General features: G+C 40.9%; 1 protein-coding gene across 1 annotated transcript in view; it reads left to right on the top strand.

Moving 5' to 3' along the window:
• Nucleotides 1-17226, top strand: part of CPVL (carboxypeptidase vitellogenic like) — a 99537-nt gene that overhangs the window by 57546 nt on the left and 24765 nt on the right. The window contains exon 11 of the mRNA XM_024755008.1: nt 15737-15919. Within this exon, the coding sequence (XP_024610776.1) occupies nt 15737-15919 (183 nt within the window). The remainder of the gene's footprint in view (nt 1-15736; nt 15920-17226) is intronic.

Below are 17226 nucleotides of genomic sequence, written 5' to 3'. Positions count from 1 at the left end.
CCCTGATGGTGATGTTAAAATATGTTCGGTGTCGGAAGTCAAGCTGCCTGGAATTGAAGTTCTCCCTTTCACTTCCTAATCTGTAAAATTCTATCTCATAGACAACAAACTGTGTAAGGGCAGCCATCTTACCTTCTTGTTCACCACTCTGTACCCAGGGCCCAGCACTGTGCCTGGCACATAGTAGGCACTCAACAAACTTTAATAATGAAAGAAGAATTGTCTTGGGAACAAAGGAAGTAATAAAAGGCTTCACAGAGAGTAGATGTTGCTTAGAACATTTTACTTCCCTTAATCTTCTCTTTTTTTACCATTCTTAAACTGTTCTTCCACTTCAGCTGTGGTTCACATTGCTCTCTTTGCATTAGAAGTGCTCAAAACATTAGAAGGTACGTTTGTGATTTATGGCAACATAAAAGTAGAATTTAATCTGGAGCCACCCAAATACAGCAGAGTGAGGGTGTTACAAGAGGAAAGATATTAAGTGGTGATACCATTTGTTATGTAGATTCCAGGGACCTAAAAATCAACAAGCTAAGAAACGCACATTTAAATCCAGTTGCTATGAAATCCAGCTGGTTATGAAACACAGGCAATTACATCAGTTGACTTTACTTGGAAAAGATAAATACGGAAAGCGTGAGAAGAGTATTGCTTTTTGGGAAGCTTTAAAAAATAATTAATTACGACCCCCTCCACCAAAGGTTCTGATTTAGTTGCCTAGTATAGCAACTAACATATAGTAGTGTGCCGTAAACTTTGAAGAAAGGAAGGAGGGATGGAAGGAAGGAAAGGGGGGGGGAAGGACAGAATGACAGAAAGAAGACAGATGATCTGTTCATTTACATCATAAGCTGTCTTTATAGTAAACTTATTTGAATTTTAGTAAGTGCAAATAATTCACCACTCCAGTTACTATTGATTATATTATGTATGTTATATTCCTTCCTCTTTTAAGCAGCATTTTTTAAAAAACAAAAACAAATACACTGATTGTAAGATGTATCCTGATTTTCAACGTAATAAAATATAGTAGCGGGTGGATAGATAGATAGATAGATAGATAGATGGACAGATAGATAGGGATAGGACATCTCTAAAATCTAGGAAATGCAGCCCATACCCCATAAACGCTATTGGTTTTGAATCCCGTGTTCTTTGTAGAAGTCCCCCGGTCCTTAGTACTTTATGATAAAGAAGTTACATTTTCTTATGAAGATTCTTGCTAGAGATTCTGAATATGTTTCCAACCTCCATTTCTCTGTTTGGTTGCAGCTCTTGCCTTCCTAAAAATATATAAGCTATATTTTCAAAGACTAAGAGTACATGAGAGAGAGAATGTGAGTGTGTGTTTGTGAGTGTGTGTGTGTGTGTGTGTGTGTGTGTGTGTGTGGTGTATTTCCTGTATGAAACCATTATTTCAAAAAAACAGGAGCTACAGCTCTAGAGGCCATTTGGATCCAAAGAAAAATGTTGCCCTTGGATTGAGGTTGCCCTTGTTGCTAAGTTGTCTGGAAGGCCACTGATGTTTTAAGAGGTACCATCTCCAAAGGCTAATACCTCCATATGCTTTTGCTTTTAAAGGTTAAATTGCCCCTGGGTAGGGTTTAGTTTGCTGTGTTTAAAAGTTCATCTAGTCAGGAAATTGTAAATATAAAGTTACATTTCCCTGTCACTTATCATTCTGCAGCTCATTAAGTTTCAACTAATTGCATCTTCAGAATTCAGGATCTTAATGCTTCTCAGCTTCACCACCAGACTGAAATCTTAACACCCAGGTGGTCAAGAGTTTTATTTACTTATCCTAGGCTATCAAAAGCTCTTCCTTTAGAAATGGGCAATTCCTGGCTAATGGATGTGACTTAGAAGTTTGAAAGGTAAATTTTTCTAGTAAATCTAAGTCATTTTAGCAGTCATTTTAATTTCTTGTGGCATTTTCCTTCATAACATCTTCTGATGGCAAAATGTCAATGGTGATAGTGCCAGGAAACTAGATTTGATAAATGTCTAGCGTACCAATAAAAATTTAACACTTAATTGGGTCCGATTCTTCAACTGCTAAGTTGGACTCTGAGCTTCCATCGGACCGTGATGGGAAAAGTCTAGCTTTGTTGACTATAATCTGATATGATCACTTTTCTTTCAAACCCTTTGAAGACCATAAAGAGAATGCCAGTACCATTCTGTGAAAAACTTCTGTGAGGAGGGAGTAGTCTTTAGGGAAGCATAACAGAAGAGAGGGAAGCTAATCCTGGGACATGTGTTTTATGTAATCGTACCATCAATAAGCAGTCATCGCTTTGCAGGCAAATAAAAATAGTTGCATTTGAGTATCAGTTACACTGTCGAGTTCCTTGTGAATTACTTTTACCTATTTTAGTTATAATCCAAGTGCAAGTCACTGCGCCACCAGGGAAGCCCAGCAGTAATTTTTTTTTAATGAGGCATGCTTCTCCTGGGCTTCTTTGTTTTTTAAGCATTTCAATGAGTAAAAGGAAGAAAGCATACCCATAAATTATTAAACAGATTTTGATTTCACCCCAAATTGCCATGCTATTGAAGCCTTTTCTTTGTCCTTTAAACTGATGTTGGGATGAAATACTCAAATGAGAACGAGCATATATTTTTATTTACTCTTACTTATTTCTTTAAGCCATTTGATAATATATTCTGCTGTGTGAATTGGTTTATTTCAAATTGCTTTGCTTGTTGATGATGTGTTGTTTGAAGGTGCCTCATGCTCAAAACATTAGAAGGTACGTTTGTGATTTATGGCAACATAAAAGTAGAATTTAATCTGGAGCCACCCAAATACAGCAGAGTGAGGGTGTTACAAGAGGAAAGATATTAAGTGGTGATACCATTTGTTATGTAGATTCCAGGGACCTAAAAATCAACAAGCTAAGAAACGCACATTTAAATCCAGTTGCTATGAAATCCAGCTGGTTATGAAACACAGGCAATTACATCAGTTGACTTTACTCGGAAAAGATAAATACGGAAAGCGTGAGAAGAGTATTGCTTTCTGGAAACAATGAGGAATATCTCTTGTGCAATAATGTCACCACGCTGCAGTAGCTTCTCAGTCTTTATTTCTTGTGTCTTAGTATAACAGAAGATGCAAAACGATGCCAACGTGTTCTAAAAGATTGGATTGTTGGAAACCAGTGGTCTTCAAAGTAGCGTGTGCCAACCACCGTCCCCTGGGGTGTGGGGGGAAAATAGTGTACATTAATATTTTATTTTTTAAAAAAAGGAAATTAAGAAATAAGCTTTTGGGCTTGCCTGGTGGCGCAGTGGTTAAGAATCTGCCTGCCAATGCAGGGGACACGGGTTCGAGCCCTGGTCTGGGAAGATCCCACATGCCGCGGAGCAGCTAAGCCCGTGAGCCACAACTACTGAGCCTGCGCATCTGGAGCCTGTGCTCCGCAACAGGAGAGGCCGCGACAGTGAGAGGCCCGCGCACCGTGATGAAGAGGGGGCCCCACTCGCCGCAACTGGAGAAAGCCCTCGCACAGAAACAAAGACCCAACACAGCCAATAAATAAATATAAAAAAAAAAAAAAAGAAAAGAAATAAGCTTTACTCGTGTTTAATGGATAGATTGGCACTAGGGCGCTTATTTGCTCTCTACGATAGTCATATCAGGTGTGATAGAGCCAGGGTTTGGGTTTGGGTTTGGGTTTGGGTTTTTCTAATCACAGTCATCATCATCACCATCATCATTTAAGTCTGTTTGCCACAGGATCGGCCTCCAGGCCCAGGGCTCTTTGCACTGCAGTTTCCTCTGCTTCCATCTGAATGTGGATGACTTAATTCCGTGGCTTTTGGCCCTGGCCTTGTAGTCCAGTAAGGAGAGCAGCATTCACATACTTTCCCACTGCCTAAGGAAGCCACATTCACAACTCTCGGGCTCTTCCTAGGGGCTTTTCCCTACTGGATTTGCCTGGCCTGCACTGTAGAAGTCGTCCAACCCCGCACCCCCACCCCCCCCAACGGGGCAGCCTGTGCTATCTACTTGCTCGTTATGAGCGGCTCTCGAGTGTTGTCACTGGGTAACAGCACCCGGCACAGTGTCCTTGTGCCGAATGGCATGTGACTAAATGAAAGCCAGAAGAACCTTCAACCAAGCTTTCGAAAGAATCGCTCTGGGCAGGAGCCCTTGACCTCCTCCGTCTTGATTTTCCTCACCTGGTGCTCCTTTCACTGCACCTTCAAGTCTGTTTCTTCAGCCCCCTGACAGTCCCCCTATTTGTTACAGGGATGTGTACAGTCCTTTTGAGACCATTTGACGTTCTCTAGGAAGAAAAGGGAAAGGGATGCTTTCCTTACCAAATAAGGGGGAGTTGTGTTTGGGGGAGGAAAAAACCACCAAAAAAAACCCTATTTGCAGAGTAATGAGGGGACCTTGGTGAATATCACTATTGAGAGTATGGGGCAGAGAATCTTGCAACCTGACTGATACCAGGTTTTCCCATGTAGATGAAAACATAAAGAGGCCAGAGCACCACTTAGACTTTTAAAACAATTTTTTGATAAAGAAAAGTAAGCTGTACAACCAGCCACTTGCTTTCTTTCGTGAGATCAGCCTGGCTGGAAGCTTTTCACTGACTTTGCTACTCACCTGGAGATTGATAACAACAGGTAGGAATTAGACTTGTAGAAGTGACCTCTCTGGCTCTTTGGATGAGAGCCTACTTACTGTCACTCTAGTCCTCTCCTAAGAGAAAGGCAAAGTAATCTTCATCCACAGAGAACTAGAATTTTCTCAAGCTAGAAGGAAAGTTTATTATGGGAGAAGTGGGTCGCAAAGTGAGCTGCACCTTGCTGCTTGGTGAGTACTCTACGGACTCTCTAAGGCCTCCCTTCCCATTGTTTATATTCCTTTGGGAGCTTCCAGCTTCCTCTAAATTAATGCTTTTTCCGGGTGGTTTAGCATTCCTCCTGCAACAAGACCACTCTGCTCTCAGCTGGCCCTCAGGATAACTTCAGCAGGGAAATCATTCCCTGTCCTGCCTGGGCACAACGGGTAGTAGGGCAGCAGTGACACTGTTTAGTGGCAGGGGCTCAGCTTTCAGGTTTTGTTCACCCTCAAAAGCCTTGGTGAATCCATTCAATTTTATGGCGACAACTATTGTTTTTTTGAACTTGAGTGATGTTGATAATGTTGGGGAACAGGGAGCTGGCAGGGAGACTTGATGGCAAGGGGTTTTCCTGTAGCTCCTACCTATTTCTGCTGTAATGATTGAGACTGTAGGAGCATCTTCCACTCCTCCATAGGAAATTCTTTCTGATTTGCTTAATCCAGCTTCATGAACTGCAGATCACTCCTCTAAGAGTGGCTGTCCTTGGAAGTTACTGCTGTCATCTGTTGACAAAGGGACCAATTTTCTTTGCAGGATATACCAAATCCAAGGTATATGGCTGCTGTCCAATAGAAATACAAGTCACATATAGAATGTTAAATTTTCTAGAAGGCACATTAAAAATATCAAAAGAAACAGATGAAATTAATTTAATAACATCTTTTCTTTAACCCAGTATATCCAATATGTTATCATACCAGCATTTAACCAATATTAAAAAATTATTGAGAGATTATACATTCTTTTCTTTGTATTAAGTCTTCACAATTCAATGTGTATCTTAGAGCACACCTCAGTTTGGACTAGCTACATTTCAAGAGCTCACTGGCCACGTGTGGCCAGTGGCTACTGTACTGATGAGTGTGAGTCAATTCCTATAGACTTAAATATTATAAATTATAGCAATTCTTGTTTGCTTTTTGGGGCTGTTTCTTGTTGGTTTGGTTTATGTGCAGATGTGTACTGATTAATTAAGTACATTTAATAATGTGGAAAGATAAAGAAATTGGTTCCTCAGCCCACTTTTTTAGTAGAGTGATAAGATTGGCAAGCATGGGGCAGTGTTTGGAGAGTACCCTTGGCATGACCTTGAAGCTGGCATTCTGACAACCAGGGAGGACACTCCTCTCTGGAGAGACTTGTCTGGGGGAGAGGTAGGCCTGCTCCTGGAGCACTTTGAGTTCATTAAATCCAGTTACTGAGGATGGACAATAGGTGAGAGGTGATGGTTAGAGGTGAGGGGATCAGAAAAGGGCTATGAGAACAGACCCTGAAACAAGAAGCAGAGCAAAGGACCCCCTAGAGTGGGCCCCCAGGACTCTTCTACTCAAATGGGAGGAAAATATTATTCTGGGTCATTATTAAAAGTCATGTTAATTATGCTGTTCTAGGTAGTTAAATTTTTTTCAAAGATCCCTGGGTTGGAGTGATGGCTCACTGGATTATTTTCAAGTTGGCTTTGCTTCTTGTTCCATTCTAAAAGCAACTAAATTATTTTATTTTATTTTATTTTTTTTTTTTTTGCGGTATGCGGGCCTCTCACTGTTGTGGCCTCTCCCGCTGCGGAGCACAAGCTCTGGACACGCAGGCTCAGCGGCCATGGCTCACGGGCCCAGCCGCTCCACGGCATGTGGGATCTTCCCGGACCGGGGCACGAACCCGTGTCCCCTGCATCGTCAGGCGGACTCTCAACCACTGCGCCACCAGGGAAGCCCGCAACTAAATTATTTAGAGTTAAGTTGCAAGAAAACAGGAATAATTTTCTTAGTGTAATCACTGGACACTCACTATTATTTGTGTAATCACTGGACACTCACTCAAACTCCCTGCCCCACTCTCATTTTTCTTTACTCATCTTGGCAAAACCAGCTGGTAGGGGAATGGCACGAACACGGGGGTGTTTATTCTAAGTCCATTTTCTCTCTTTCTTTGTCTTCCTTAAACTTGGAAGCAAAGTATGTCTCATTTGAAGAACGGCTTGGTTGCAGAAGTGACTACTGTTTCATTCAATGCTGGCATTATTTTTCTACCACAGTCTCCTCCAGGCAGGCCCAGGGGACTCAGGCTTCCGGAGTGTTATAGCCCTATATCCCTGCAAAGTCACCAGGAAGAAGTAGGGCCAAAAGTGCGAGCCACGGGCAACTGGGGCCCAGGCGTTGTCCCTGGAAGAATAACAACTCTGCCTCCAGTGGGGAAAATTGCTAAACGTTATACTATATAGCTGAAATTGTTTTTCTTTTGCAGCTGAGCTTTTGAGAAACCCTTGGGGATTGCCCTGGGTTGAGTTGGATATTAATGAAATTAATTCTCTTCTATTTGGGAGAAAGTTACTGGCGGGTCATGCTAATTGCTCCAGGCAGAGAGAACTCCTGGCTATGTTGGAGTTTGTAATAGAAGAATGATAGGTAAGGCAGCCAGAAGAGGAAGTGTGGGGGGCTGCTTTGTAGGAGTTTCATTGATTTAGCATCTGTAGGGAAGGCTTCTTTTAAAAAAAAATTTTTTTTTTTTTTGATTAACGAACAGGAGAACATTCAAAACTAAGACAGACAGCAGCCAACTGGGAATGCTGTGTAGCCTGGAATAGCTTAGGCTGTTTCCCCAAACAGGAAACCACAAAATGTTAGAGATTAAGGTCACTGGATCATTGGGAAAAGAGCATAACTTTGTCTGCAAAGTATTATGATGGATTGTAAATGGGCCAAAATATAAGCATAAATCTTTCGTCTAAAAACGCAACAACAAAAATCCAGCCTTCTCACAAAAAGCTCAGTTTGCTTTCCTGTTGTGCTGAGAGACCAAAGCCTCCTTCTGCGGCATCTCTGTAATTTTCCTAATAAGTAGGGGAGGTATCAGGGATTTAAAGAGAAATGCTTTGTGTTCTCCATCAGCAACACGTGTGTTTCAGTTTGGATTTTTAAAAAGGTAAAGTTTAGACCAGAAAGTGGGCCTAATGTGATTTATTTTCAGGCTTATGCTTTAATACAGGCAACAATGAAAATATAACAAAATGCACATTTATATACATTTTTGCCCCAAACCCCTTCTTTCAAGTGTTCGCAGGCACCATCAAAAACACAGTTGTCTCTTTTCCCCTTTGAGTATCATCCCTTGTCCCCCAAACTTACTTGAAGTCAAAATCTGAGTTTAGAGGGTGTGGGCTCTTCTTAGTTGAGTTGGCAGGTAAACTGGCGTGCAGCTATCTTTAGCTGGCACAGTTGGTTGCTTTATATCTGCCTGGAAAATATTTATCCTTCAGAAGCTTATACTGTGTAAAATAAGGGTTAATCATCATCTGATTCTTTTCACTAGGTCTTTCCTAGAGGGAGGTTTTCTTGCTGAGAGGGTGAAATCCATGAAAAAACTACTGATTTATGTACATCCAGAACCTGAAAAGTTTATGGTTTGAAATGTTAAAATGATTTAGATTTTAGAAAGATTTAAGTGAAACTGACTTTTTTTTTTTTTTTGAAACTGACTTTTTTTAAGTCCTCTTTTTAAGGAAAACTTAGAGAACAAAAGAGTAAACTTGCTTTTCCTCTTTTGATTATTCACTATATTGAAAAGTTAAAAATATATCTGGAGTATAAGGAGGACAGGGTCACATCTTTTCATGTCTGTTCTCTTGGTGCCCAATCCTTAGGCTCACCACAAAGATTTACTGTTGGATAAATAGAAATTTCACATGAGCAGATTAAACAAACAAACAAACACATTCCATGTATAAGTGAACAGGAACTCTTTTCTCCAGCTCAGACAAAAGGCCACTTCCTTTCCATTTCACATGGAAGTGAAACTTAGCTGAAGAAAATGAAATGAATGAGTAGGGCTGGATTGAGACCTATTGATCTTTCTTTTCTACCCGTGACAGAGACATGGATACAGAGGAATATGTTTCTCTTCTAAGAAGAACGATAGCATAAGCATTGAATAAATGACAGCTGCCCTTGCACCTCTGTTGGGGGTGAGGGAAGGACACTCAGGAAGGGGTAGGACTGTGTCTTAGGGAGATAACTATTGCACAGCCTGCACTCATCGTGGCAGAGTGGAAATATAGGCCTGGCGTGGTCAGATGTCTGGGTATTTAAATGACAGCATCTAATTGCAAAAACAATAACAACACCTTGTGGACCTAGGTGAATATATCTGCAAGCTAAATGCAGCCAATTGAAAACGTTTGCACACCACTATAGAAATTTATTTTTCAGATTATTCTTAATAAAGAGTAACAAAAACAATAATAAAACCTTGTTCTTCAGCTTATAGGATATTTTTATAACTGGTATCCCATGTGGTCCTCCCAAGAACTCTAGGATATAGATATTCCACTTCACAGAGGAGAAAATTAAGGCTCAGAGTGAGTAGATGACAGCTCCAAGGCATTCAGTAGCACAGGCCTTGGGAGGCTGAGCCAGGGCTGGAGCTCAAGACTCCTGTCTGCAAGTGTCATACGACTTTTATAAGCCCCTGCCATTTGTTTTATGAAATTGATGACCTAGTGCAGTTACGTTAGAACTCTTGCCATCCTAAGCGTTATTCTAACTCTTACCTCCAAAATCACAATTGAAATCCACAGGTAACATCTCATTTGGAAATTGTGGAGCTATTTGAATAGCTATGTTGAATTATTCAAATGCAATAATAATAATAGCTAGTGTTAACTGAACACTTACTATGTGCCTGGGACACAAAGAGCTTACATGCATTATGTTATGTAATTCTCTCATACATGTTTCTCTTCTATCCATTTTACAGATGAGGAAACTGACCTCTAGACAGGCTATGTAACTTAATCAAGATAATCCTGCTAGTAAGTGGCAGAGCTAGGTTCAAACCCAGTTACAGAGCCTGTGCTCTTAACTATAAACATGTATCCTTCATTCCAAAGAGTCATGCTTACATTTAAGTTTGCTCCTTGCATGTGTAATTACAAAGAATAAACCACCTGTTCAGTGTATTCTCTGGGCGGGGGAGCAGTGGAGGGAGCGGAATACACTGAGCAGTGTGGAAGAGGGGTTAGAAGCACACACTTTGGACTCAGGCAGATCTGAACTTGAATCTCTGTTACCAGCTGGCTCACCTCCCTGCATCTCTGTCCCTTTGTTCCTAAAATGGCATAAATAACACTTGCCTTCTGGGGGTGTTGTAAAATCATGGATGTAAAATGCTTAGCACAGTTCCTTCAACATAATTAGAACAATGAGAGTTCTACTATTCCCAAATGTCCTTTTAAAAGCTATACTCTTAACCATACTTTTCTAGCATTTAGGTATGGGGAAATTCCTTGGGATGCTTCAAAATTACAAGTTCCTTTTAAAGGGTAATTTATAGACTTATGACTCTGAGTACCAAGAAAAGACTGCTGAGACACCATGCCCAATGTGTGTAAAATTAGTCATGAAAGACATGTTATTTCATGCATCTGAGTACATAGAGTTCAGGTTTACCCTGGCTGGATTCCCTCCTACTGTTGGCCTTTGTCTAAAAGAGTGAGACTGACAACCAAGTATTTGACACAGAAAGACCATATGCGTATTTTGGAGGTTTATTCTAGAAGAAGTTCTTTGTTGGTTCAGTCTTCTAAGTCATTATCACATTATCAACCTACTTGAAGAGGAGGACCATACTTACCTGACTCCCCCAATTTGTATCCAGTGCTGTGCTTAGAACCCTGTTCATATTTTCTCATTAATTCTCACTACAGTGAGATGTAGGTCTTACATCTACATGTTCAGGAAAGGCAACCGCAACTCATGGAGGTTAAACCACATGTCCAAGAATTCCCAGTTACTGCATGCTAGGGCATGTGAGGCACTGGTCCAATGGTGTATGAGTTTGGATTTCATGCTTTTAGCAACAGCAGCAACTGTGGTTACTTGAAGCATGAAAAGAACTGGTCAGAAGACAGGATAGGTCACAGAATTCATGGACAAACTGAAGAACTAGAGTGAGGAAAGATAGGGACCAGGAAAACTGGGGATCCAAGTAGCAAAACTAATGGGCAGACTCATCAGGGAACCCTGTGTCATTCTGTCCACAATCCAAATTCTAGGGAGAGAGCATTTGAGTGCCCTAGCTTAGGTCACATGCTCATCCCTCGCATAGAGGAGGAACACTGATCGCCAGCCTACGCTAGGGCTGTATCCATTGAGGGAATGGGAATACAGTTACCAGGGGAAGGGGGAGTGGACCTGGGCCAAACAGAACCGCAATCACTATACAGCATTACAGAAAGCCTTTAAAGAGCACAATTGCCTGTACTCTACAAGTGTCCATACATCTTATGGGGTGTCAGGTACCGTGCAGGGGCTGCAGGTGGAGTGAGGGCTAAGAGATCTCTCTTCTTCAGGAGCTGATGCTGTTCCACAGCTGCTTAATGAGGGCCAGTCCCTGTAACAGAAGTGAGGCATCTGTTGCCAGCTGAGTAATGTCCTTGCACACATCCTGGTCCATAGAGCCAAAGTGAGGAATGAGAGATGTCTCCAGAGTTGGACCAACCGATGAGATTGTTTCTGAACTGGAGATGTGAACTATGTCTCCTTCTCCACCAACTCTGTTTCCTAAGGCTTGGAGTAGCACTTAAACATGTAGCTGTGGGGAGTCAGTAAATGCTTGCCGTTTGCAGGAATTTAGCTCCTTTCTTAAGGCGTTTTAGGAAGAAGTTTGCAAGTGTGGGATCTAGGATGCATTCTGACACCTCCCTGTGTCACGATTTCCTTTACAGTAAAGTGGAGGTGGGCCCTGTAATACGTCTCATCCCCACCCTGTGAAGCTGGATGTGAATAAAGCTGTGTGTACATGAAAACACTTTGGAAAGTAAAGAACATTAAAAAAATGATTTTCTCATCTCTTCCTTTTGAAAAAAAAAAAAGAGAGAGAGAGAGATGCTCGTAATCCAAATCACCTAGTGCCATCTCTTGTAAATGCTTGAATTCTGGAATGAGTTTTTAAGATCATCTATGATTGAACTAAAGTTATGCTGTTTACCTAGTTGTCATGAAAAAAACTGAGAGCTGGTAATACTTGAGTTAGCACAAATTATTCCCCAATAAAGACCCATCTTTTGCCAAACTGAGGTGTCCAACCTCCTAGTGTTATTGTTCTTTTTATTATTTTTTCGTTTTGGAAGCATCCCAACATACCCCCAAAATTTAGAAAATAGCCAAGTTAAAACAAATCGCCCATATTTTAACTACCTTAACTGCTAGTATTTTGATGTATTCTTTTCCCAAGTTTGAAGCATCCTTTAAAAATATAGTAATTATAGAGCATGAACAGTGGGATCGTAGTTTTTTCATTGATTTTTTAAATAAGTATTTTTCCATGTCTTCGCATCACCATCAGTTTCAACAAACTAACCAGTCAGACCTCTAAGTAGTAAAAGAAAAGAAAATTCTCTAAAAGGAGTGCCTCTGCTCTTTAACTGAGGCCTCACAGCTGGCCAGAAAGTAAATTGAGGACACTGGTTGTTCAGGGGTGCTGCCTGCTGTGTCCCTGGAAACCTGCTCCAACCAGCGCTTTCCCTGCCCTTTGTTTTGTTAGAGTCACTCCTGACAAGGGAAGCGTAGCTAAAAGCTGCATTCATTTCTGTCTCCACCTCTCTGTCTTTACACCCTGTTGCTTAAAATACCAGCAAGCCTCAGGGGAAGGTTTGCCCCAGACTGTCCCAGTTTTAGCCTGCAAGCCCTGCATCCTGGGAAACTCCTCCGTCCAGGGCAAACCGGGACAGTTCACCCCACCAGGAAGAAGTGGGCGAATGTGTGCAGATCCTTCATAAGTGGCCAGCCCGTTGAGGTTTAAGCCTTGTCCTGGAACTTTTCTGTCTCTCAGGATGTGGGTGGCCAACACGTGCCCTCCGGCTTCAGGACCACCCAGCCCTGTGCTACACCCACCTGGCTTCTCAGCTCACTGTCGCCAGATCCTGGGATATCTCACCCACTCACCCAGCCCTGGAGGCACCCAACTGGGATATTCCTGTGGGGGCTGAAGAGAGTAAATGTGACATTTAGATAAAAATAGAAGCTCTGGAATTCTTATAGTTAAGGCAGCCTTAAATGCCAGCTCTGAAATCACTTCGCTTGATCATTAACCTGATTTCTTTTTTTGTTGCACTTGACTCATGTGCCCTTTCGTAGTTAAAACTGTTTTCCTTGCTTTGCAAAGGAAGGATTTCCATTTGCCCCCAAAAGTAGGCTTTCTGCACATCACATGCACAAAATTACGCAGTCCAGCCCTTCACTGCCTCATTCTGGAGTGTTAGTATTCTTGTTTATGATGTCTTGAAAAACAAGGGAAATGGCTCAGGGATGGGCTTCGTTTCAATTCATTTCAACAAACGTGTACCCTAATGCTGTACATATCAGCCTGGTTTTGCTGTAACCTGTGGAGTTTGCTATCATCCCTCAAAGATGAAAATTCAAACCAGTTTCAGAATATCCTGATGATAGTAAGGTAACAATATCCTGATGACACTCAGAAAGATGCAAGCTTCATAGAGTAGCCACGAAGAGGAAAGATGGCTACATACGCTTGTGTGTTTGCTAGGTCATCAGCATCTTTTCACTGAATTCTAGAAGAATTACTTTATGGATGATTATCTTCGTTAATCAGCTATAATCAGGCCTTCCTAGGATGGTGAAGTATTTAAGCCTTGTTTCCTGGTACAGATCATGTGTAATTGTTTCCATACTGTTGGCAAAACAGCTGTAGGAGTTTTGCATGGGCCATAAGTATTCAAGGTCTTTGAGGCAATTTCTTTGTATAAACAATGCAAACTTCTATTGCTATAGTTGAGTTTTTTAAAAAGGCTTTAAATCCATCAGGATTTTCTGCAAGGGGGGGTTCTTCATAGGAGAGTGGATGTGGTGATGATGACTGAGTAACATGAAAGACCCTGTGTTCCTATAGGTGAGGCCCAGGGCTCTTTCATCTTAGGCTGAATCCTGGCCCACTGCTGCTTGAGGATTTGGAGTGTGTAAAAGTCCTGGGCTTTTTAATTATGTATAAGCCTTTTAAGAAGCCTGTACCAGGAGGGCAGAGATGGAAACATGCAGTGAAACATTTTATATCCAGTTTGAGGATTCAACCGAAGGTCTTCACTTGAGTCAAACCAGAGCTTCCAAATAGATCAAAGGTAGCATGGAGTTGAAGAAAATCTCTTTGTTGGTGGTGGAGTGATAATACCTTATGAGAATCAACAAGTGTGAAAAATAGCCTAAGGAGAGTAGAAAACAAAGGGGGAAATTACTCAGATTTCCACCACCAAAATTAATCAACTCTATTCCTTTTTTTTAAAGATTCATTCCATATATGTAAATAAGGATGTCAATTTTATATATCATAATTGGGATATATATTTGGCATTCAGCTTTCCTACTTAACATTATGTGATAAGCATTTTCCACATTGCTTCGTGGTTTAGTCCAACAGTTTATTTATTTTTACAAGAAAAAAAATTTTTTTATTTATAGAGAATAAATGAACCACAACTACTTTGTGAGAAAGCTGATGATGAACAATTTTTTTTTTAAATCAGAATTCTTCTTGTGGCATTATCATCCACTGAGTTTGCACTTACACTATAAACAGATGTAAGATGGACATAGTATATGAGGCAGTAATTTTCAGACTATCAACAGGCAGTAAAGAGCACAGATCCAAAGAGCAGGGCAGTGAGCCCCATAATGTGCACTTCTGGAATGAAAAATGGGCTGAGGAACACAAGCTTAAGACAGCCATCTCCTGAGTTCAGGAGAAAGAGGCTGGACTTAAGGAGAATGAGGTGACAACTTTGTAGTCCAACAGTTTAAATGGCTTTGCAATATCCCATAGAATTTCTGTACCGTGGTTATTTAACCACTCACTAATATGGAACTTTTAGACTGTGTTCAAATTTGTCATTATAAAGTTTCAGTGAATATTGTTAAATATATATATTTTTTATTTCTTTGGGCTTATTTTCATAGAATTTATTCCACAAACTGGGATTACTGGGACAAAGTCTCAACATTATAAAGTCTTTGCATTAAAAAGTGATGGTTGCTTTCCTGAAGAGTAATGCCATTCACACTGTCCCCAGTAGCTTCACAACTTCAGCAGCTTTGGGTATTATCTGAATGTCTTGAAAGCTGTTTGGGAAGAAAAGACCAGAGTTGCCTCAGAGTTTCTCCTATAGTACCCATCAACTTGGCTAAAAAAAAAATGTATCTTAGGCATTTTGAAGGACATTCCTCATTTTTGACAAGTGGCTATCCTATTTAAGAAAAGAGGTCTTTGGAAGTGGCATAGCAGACATGTTTGCCTCCAACAAATAACAAATTTGAGGCACCTGCATCTATCTGTCTGCCTCAAAAAATTATAGTTGTCACTGAAATGTAGGAAGGGAAAGCAACATGGATTACCAGCAGCCACGAGGGAATGCCCAGCTTGCCAGCTGCTGCAGGGCCTGAAAAGTGAAAATAATCAAATGCAGGCTTCATGACAATCCCAGTGTGTACCATTCCTTAGTTCCACTGAACTGTAACCACAGTCTTCTTCCTTAACATAGCCATGCATCCAAGTAAAACCTATATTGCTGGGTAATACAGCACAAATGCTTTTGCAACAAGAGAGATGTTTGCAGATTCCTATGAAGAATCATACTTTTGGAAGAATGCAGTGGTTGAGACAAGGCTTGAGTTTATTTCAGGTTGTTGGTGTATGTAGCCAACAGGAAGAAAGTGACCCTACTGAGTTCCTGGGTTGGCGTCTCTGAGCAGCACCCCAGAGCAGCTAACATTCCCTTTTCTCTCTTGTGTGCACTATCTGTACCTAGATACATTGACTGGCTTCCCCTGCTGAATCCTGCATTTGCTCATGGCTCAATTTCGTTTCAGGTTCTAATCTACAATGGCCAACTGGACATCATCGTGGCAGCTCCCCTGACAGAGCGCTCCTTGATGGCCATGAACTGGAAAGGATCCCAGGATTATAAGAAGGCAGAAAGAAAAGTTTGGAAGGTCCTTAAATCTGATCCTGAAGTGGCTGGTTATGTACGGCAAGTGGATAGCTTCTATCAGGTATGAAAATGCTTCCCAGCACGCAGGTTTTGAGAATGGGATGATGAGATTGAAACGAAAGCCCGAATACCCATAAGACATGGTCAGCCTTAAGCAAAGTCATAACAACAACCAAAAGGTGTCTTCTGTTGCCCTCCTTTCCACAGGGAAGGGTGGTCTGAGTTCATATTAAAATACAAATACTCAATGTTTAAGACAAAAGTTGACAGACAATAGTGTAGGTATTATTTAAGAGATAAGGTGACAATTAAAAAGATTAAAAAAAGGATAATACTCAACCCCAAAAGGTGAATCATTAATGAGAGAATTAGTCTATTTGGGGAACAAAAGAGAGCGTGAACAAATTACATGAGGAAGGTTCAATGTAATCTCCTCTGGCAAACCTATGATCACATTCACGTATTACACATGGAACCGCAGGACAAAATCTATCTGATGCCCTAGTGTGACCTCTCCTTTAGGGGTCAGATGTTACTGTGGCCAAGCCTGTCCACTGCTCCTCCAGTTTGCAGGTCTCAGCTCCTCGAAGATGAATAGGTCTTCCTTAATGTTTACACAATGATTACACTGTTTACCTCCAGAAAGTTTCTGGAGAAATTAAGAAAGCCCCTTAGTTTTGCTTAGTTAGTCTCAAGAGGAAAAATGTATTCTTCTAGACTTGATTTTATTCCCCAATTTTTTATGTGAGGTAACACTGGGACCTCAATTCTGTACCTCCAAGTATTTGGAAGAATAGCTTTCTAATGCTTGAGTTTTCCTTTAGGCAAATCCATGCTCCAAACAGAAATTAATCATAGGAATACTACTTCAAAAGTACTTTGCTTTGGAACTGTAAATGAGAGATCACAAAGTATTTTATCAGGGGTCACTGGGTTATCACCTGAATTACTCATTTATGTTTAAAAAAATGATAGATCCAGCAGAAACTACGGGTATTCTAATGTGAAAAGGTAGCCTTCCTACCCTACCCCGGTCATTCTAACCATTAAATAACATGAAATTTAACAGAAATTTAACTATTACACAAAATGTTAACTACCTTGGACAATGGAAACAGTTGAGAGACATATTTCTGGGCTCAAGTGAAGGTAAACTTTGAAAAGTTATAACATTACAGTTTCTAAATCGAGATAAATTAAAACAAAGAATTAACTACTGGTGGAATGGCAAACTAAATGTCTCAGAGCAGGAACAGTTCTGGCAGTATATATATGAAGTCTGAAAATGGGACAGGGAAGGACAGAAAGAAGTGTCTGTTTACATGCAGAGAGATCTCAAGAGAGGATGGGAAGTGCCTTGTCAGCCCC

Source organism: Neophocaena asiaeorientalis, unplaced genomic scaffold, assembly GCF_003031525.2.
Source record: "Neophocaena asiaeorientalis asiaeorientalis breed wild unplaced genomic scaffold, Neophocaena_asiaeorientalis_V1.1 scaffold36, whole genome shotgun sequence".
Classification (NCBI taxonomy): Eukaryota; Metazoa; Chordata; class Mammalia; order Artiodactyla; family Phocoenidae; genus Neophocaena; species Neophocaena asiaeorientalis.
This window is presented reverse-complemented; position numbering and strand designations above follow the sequence as displayed.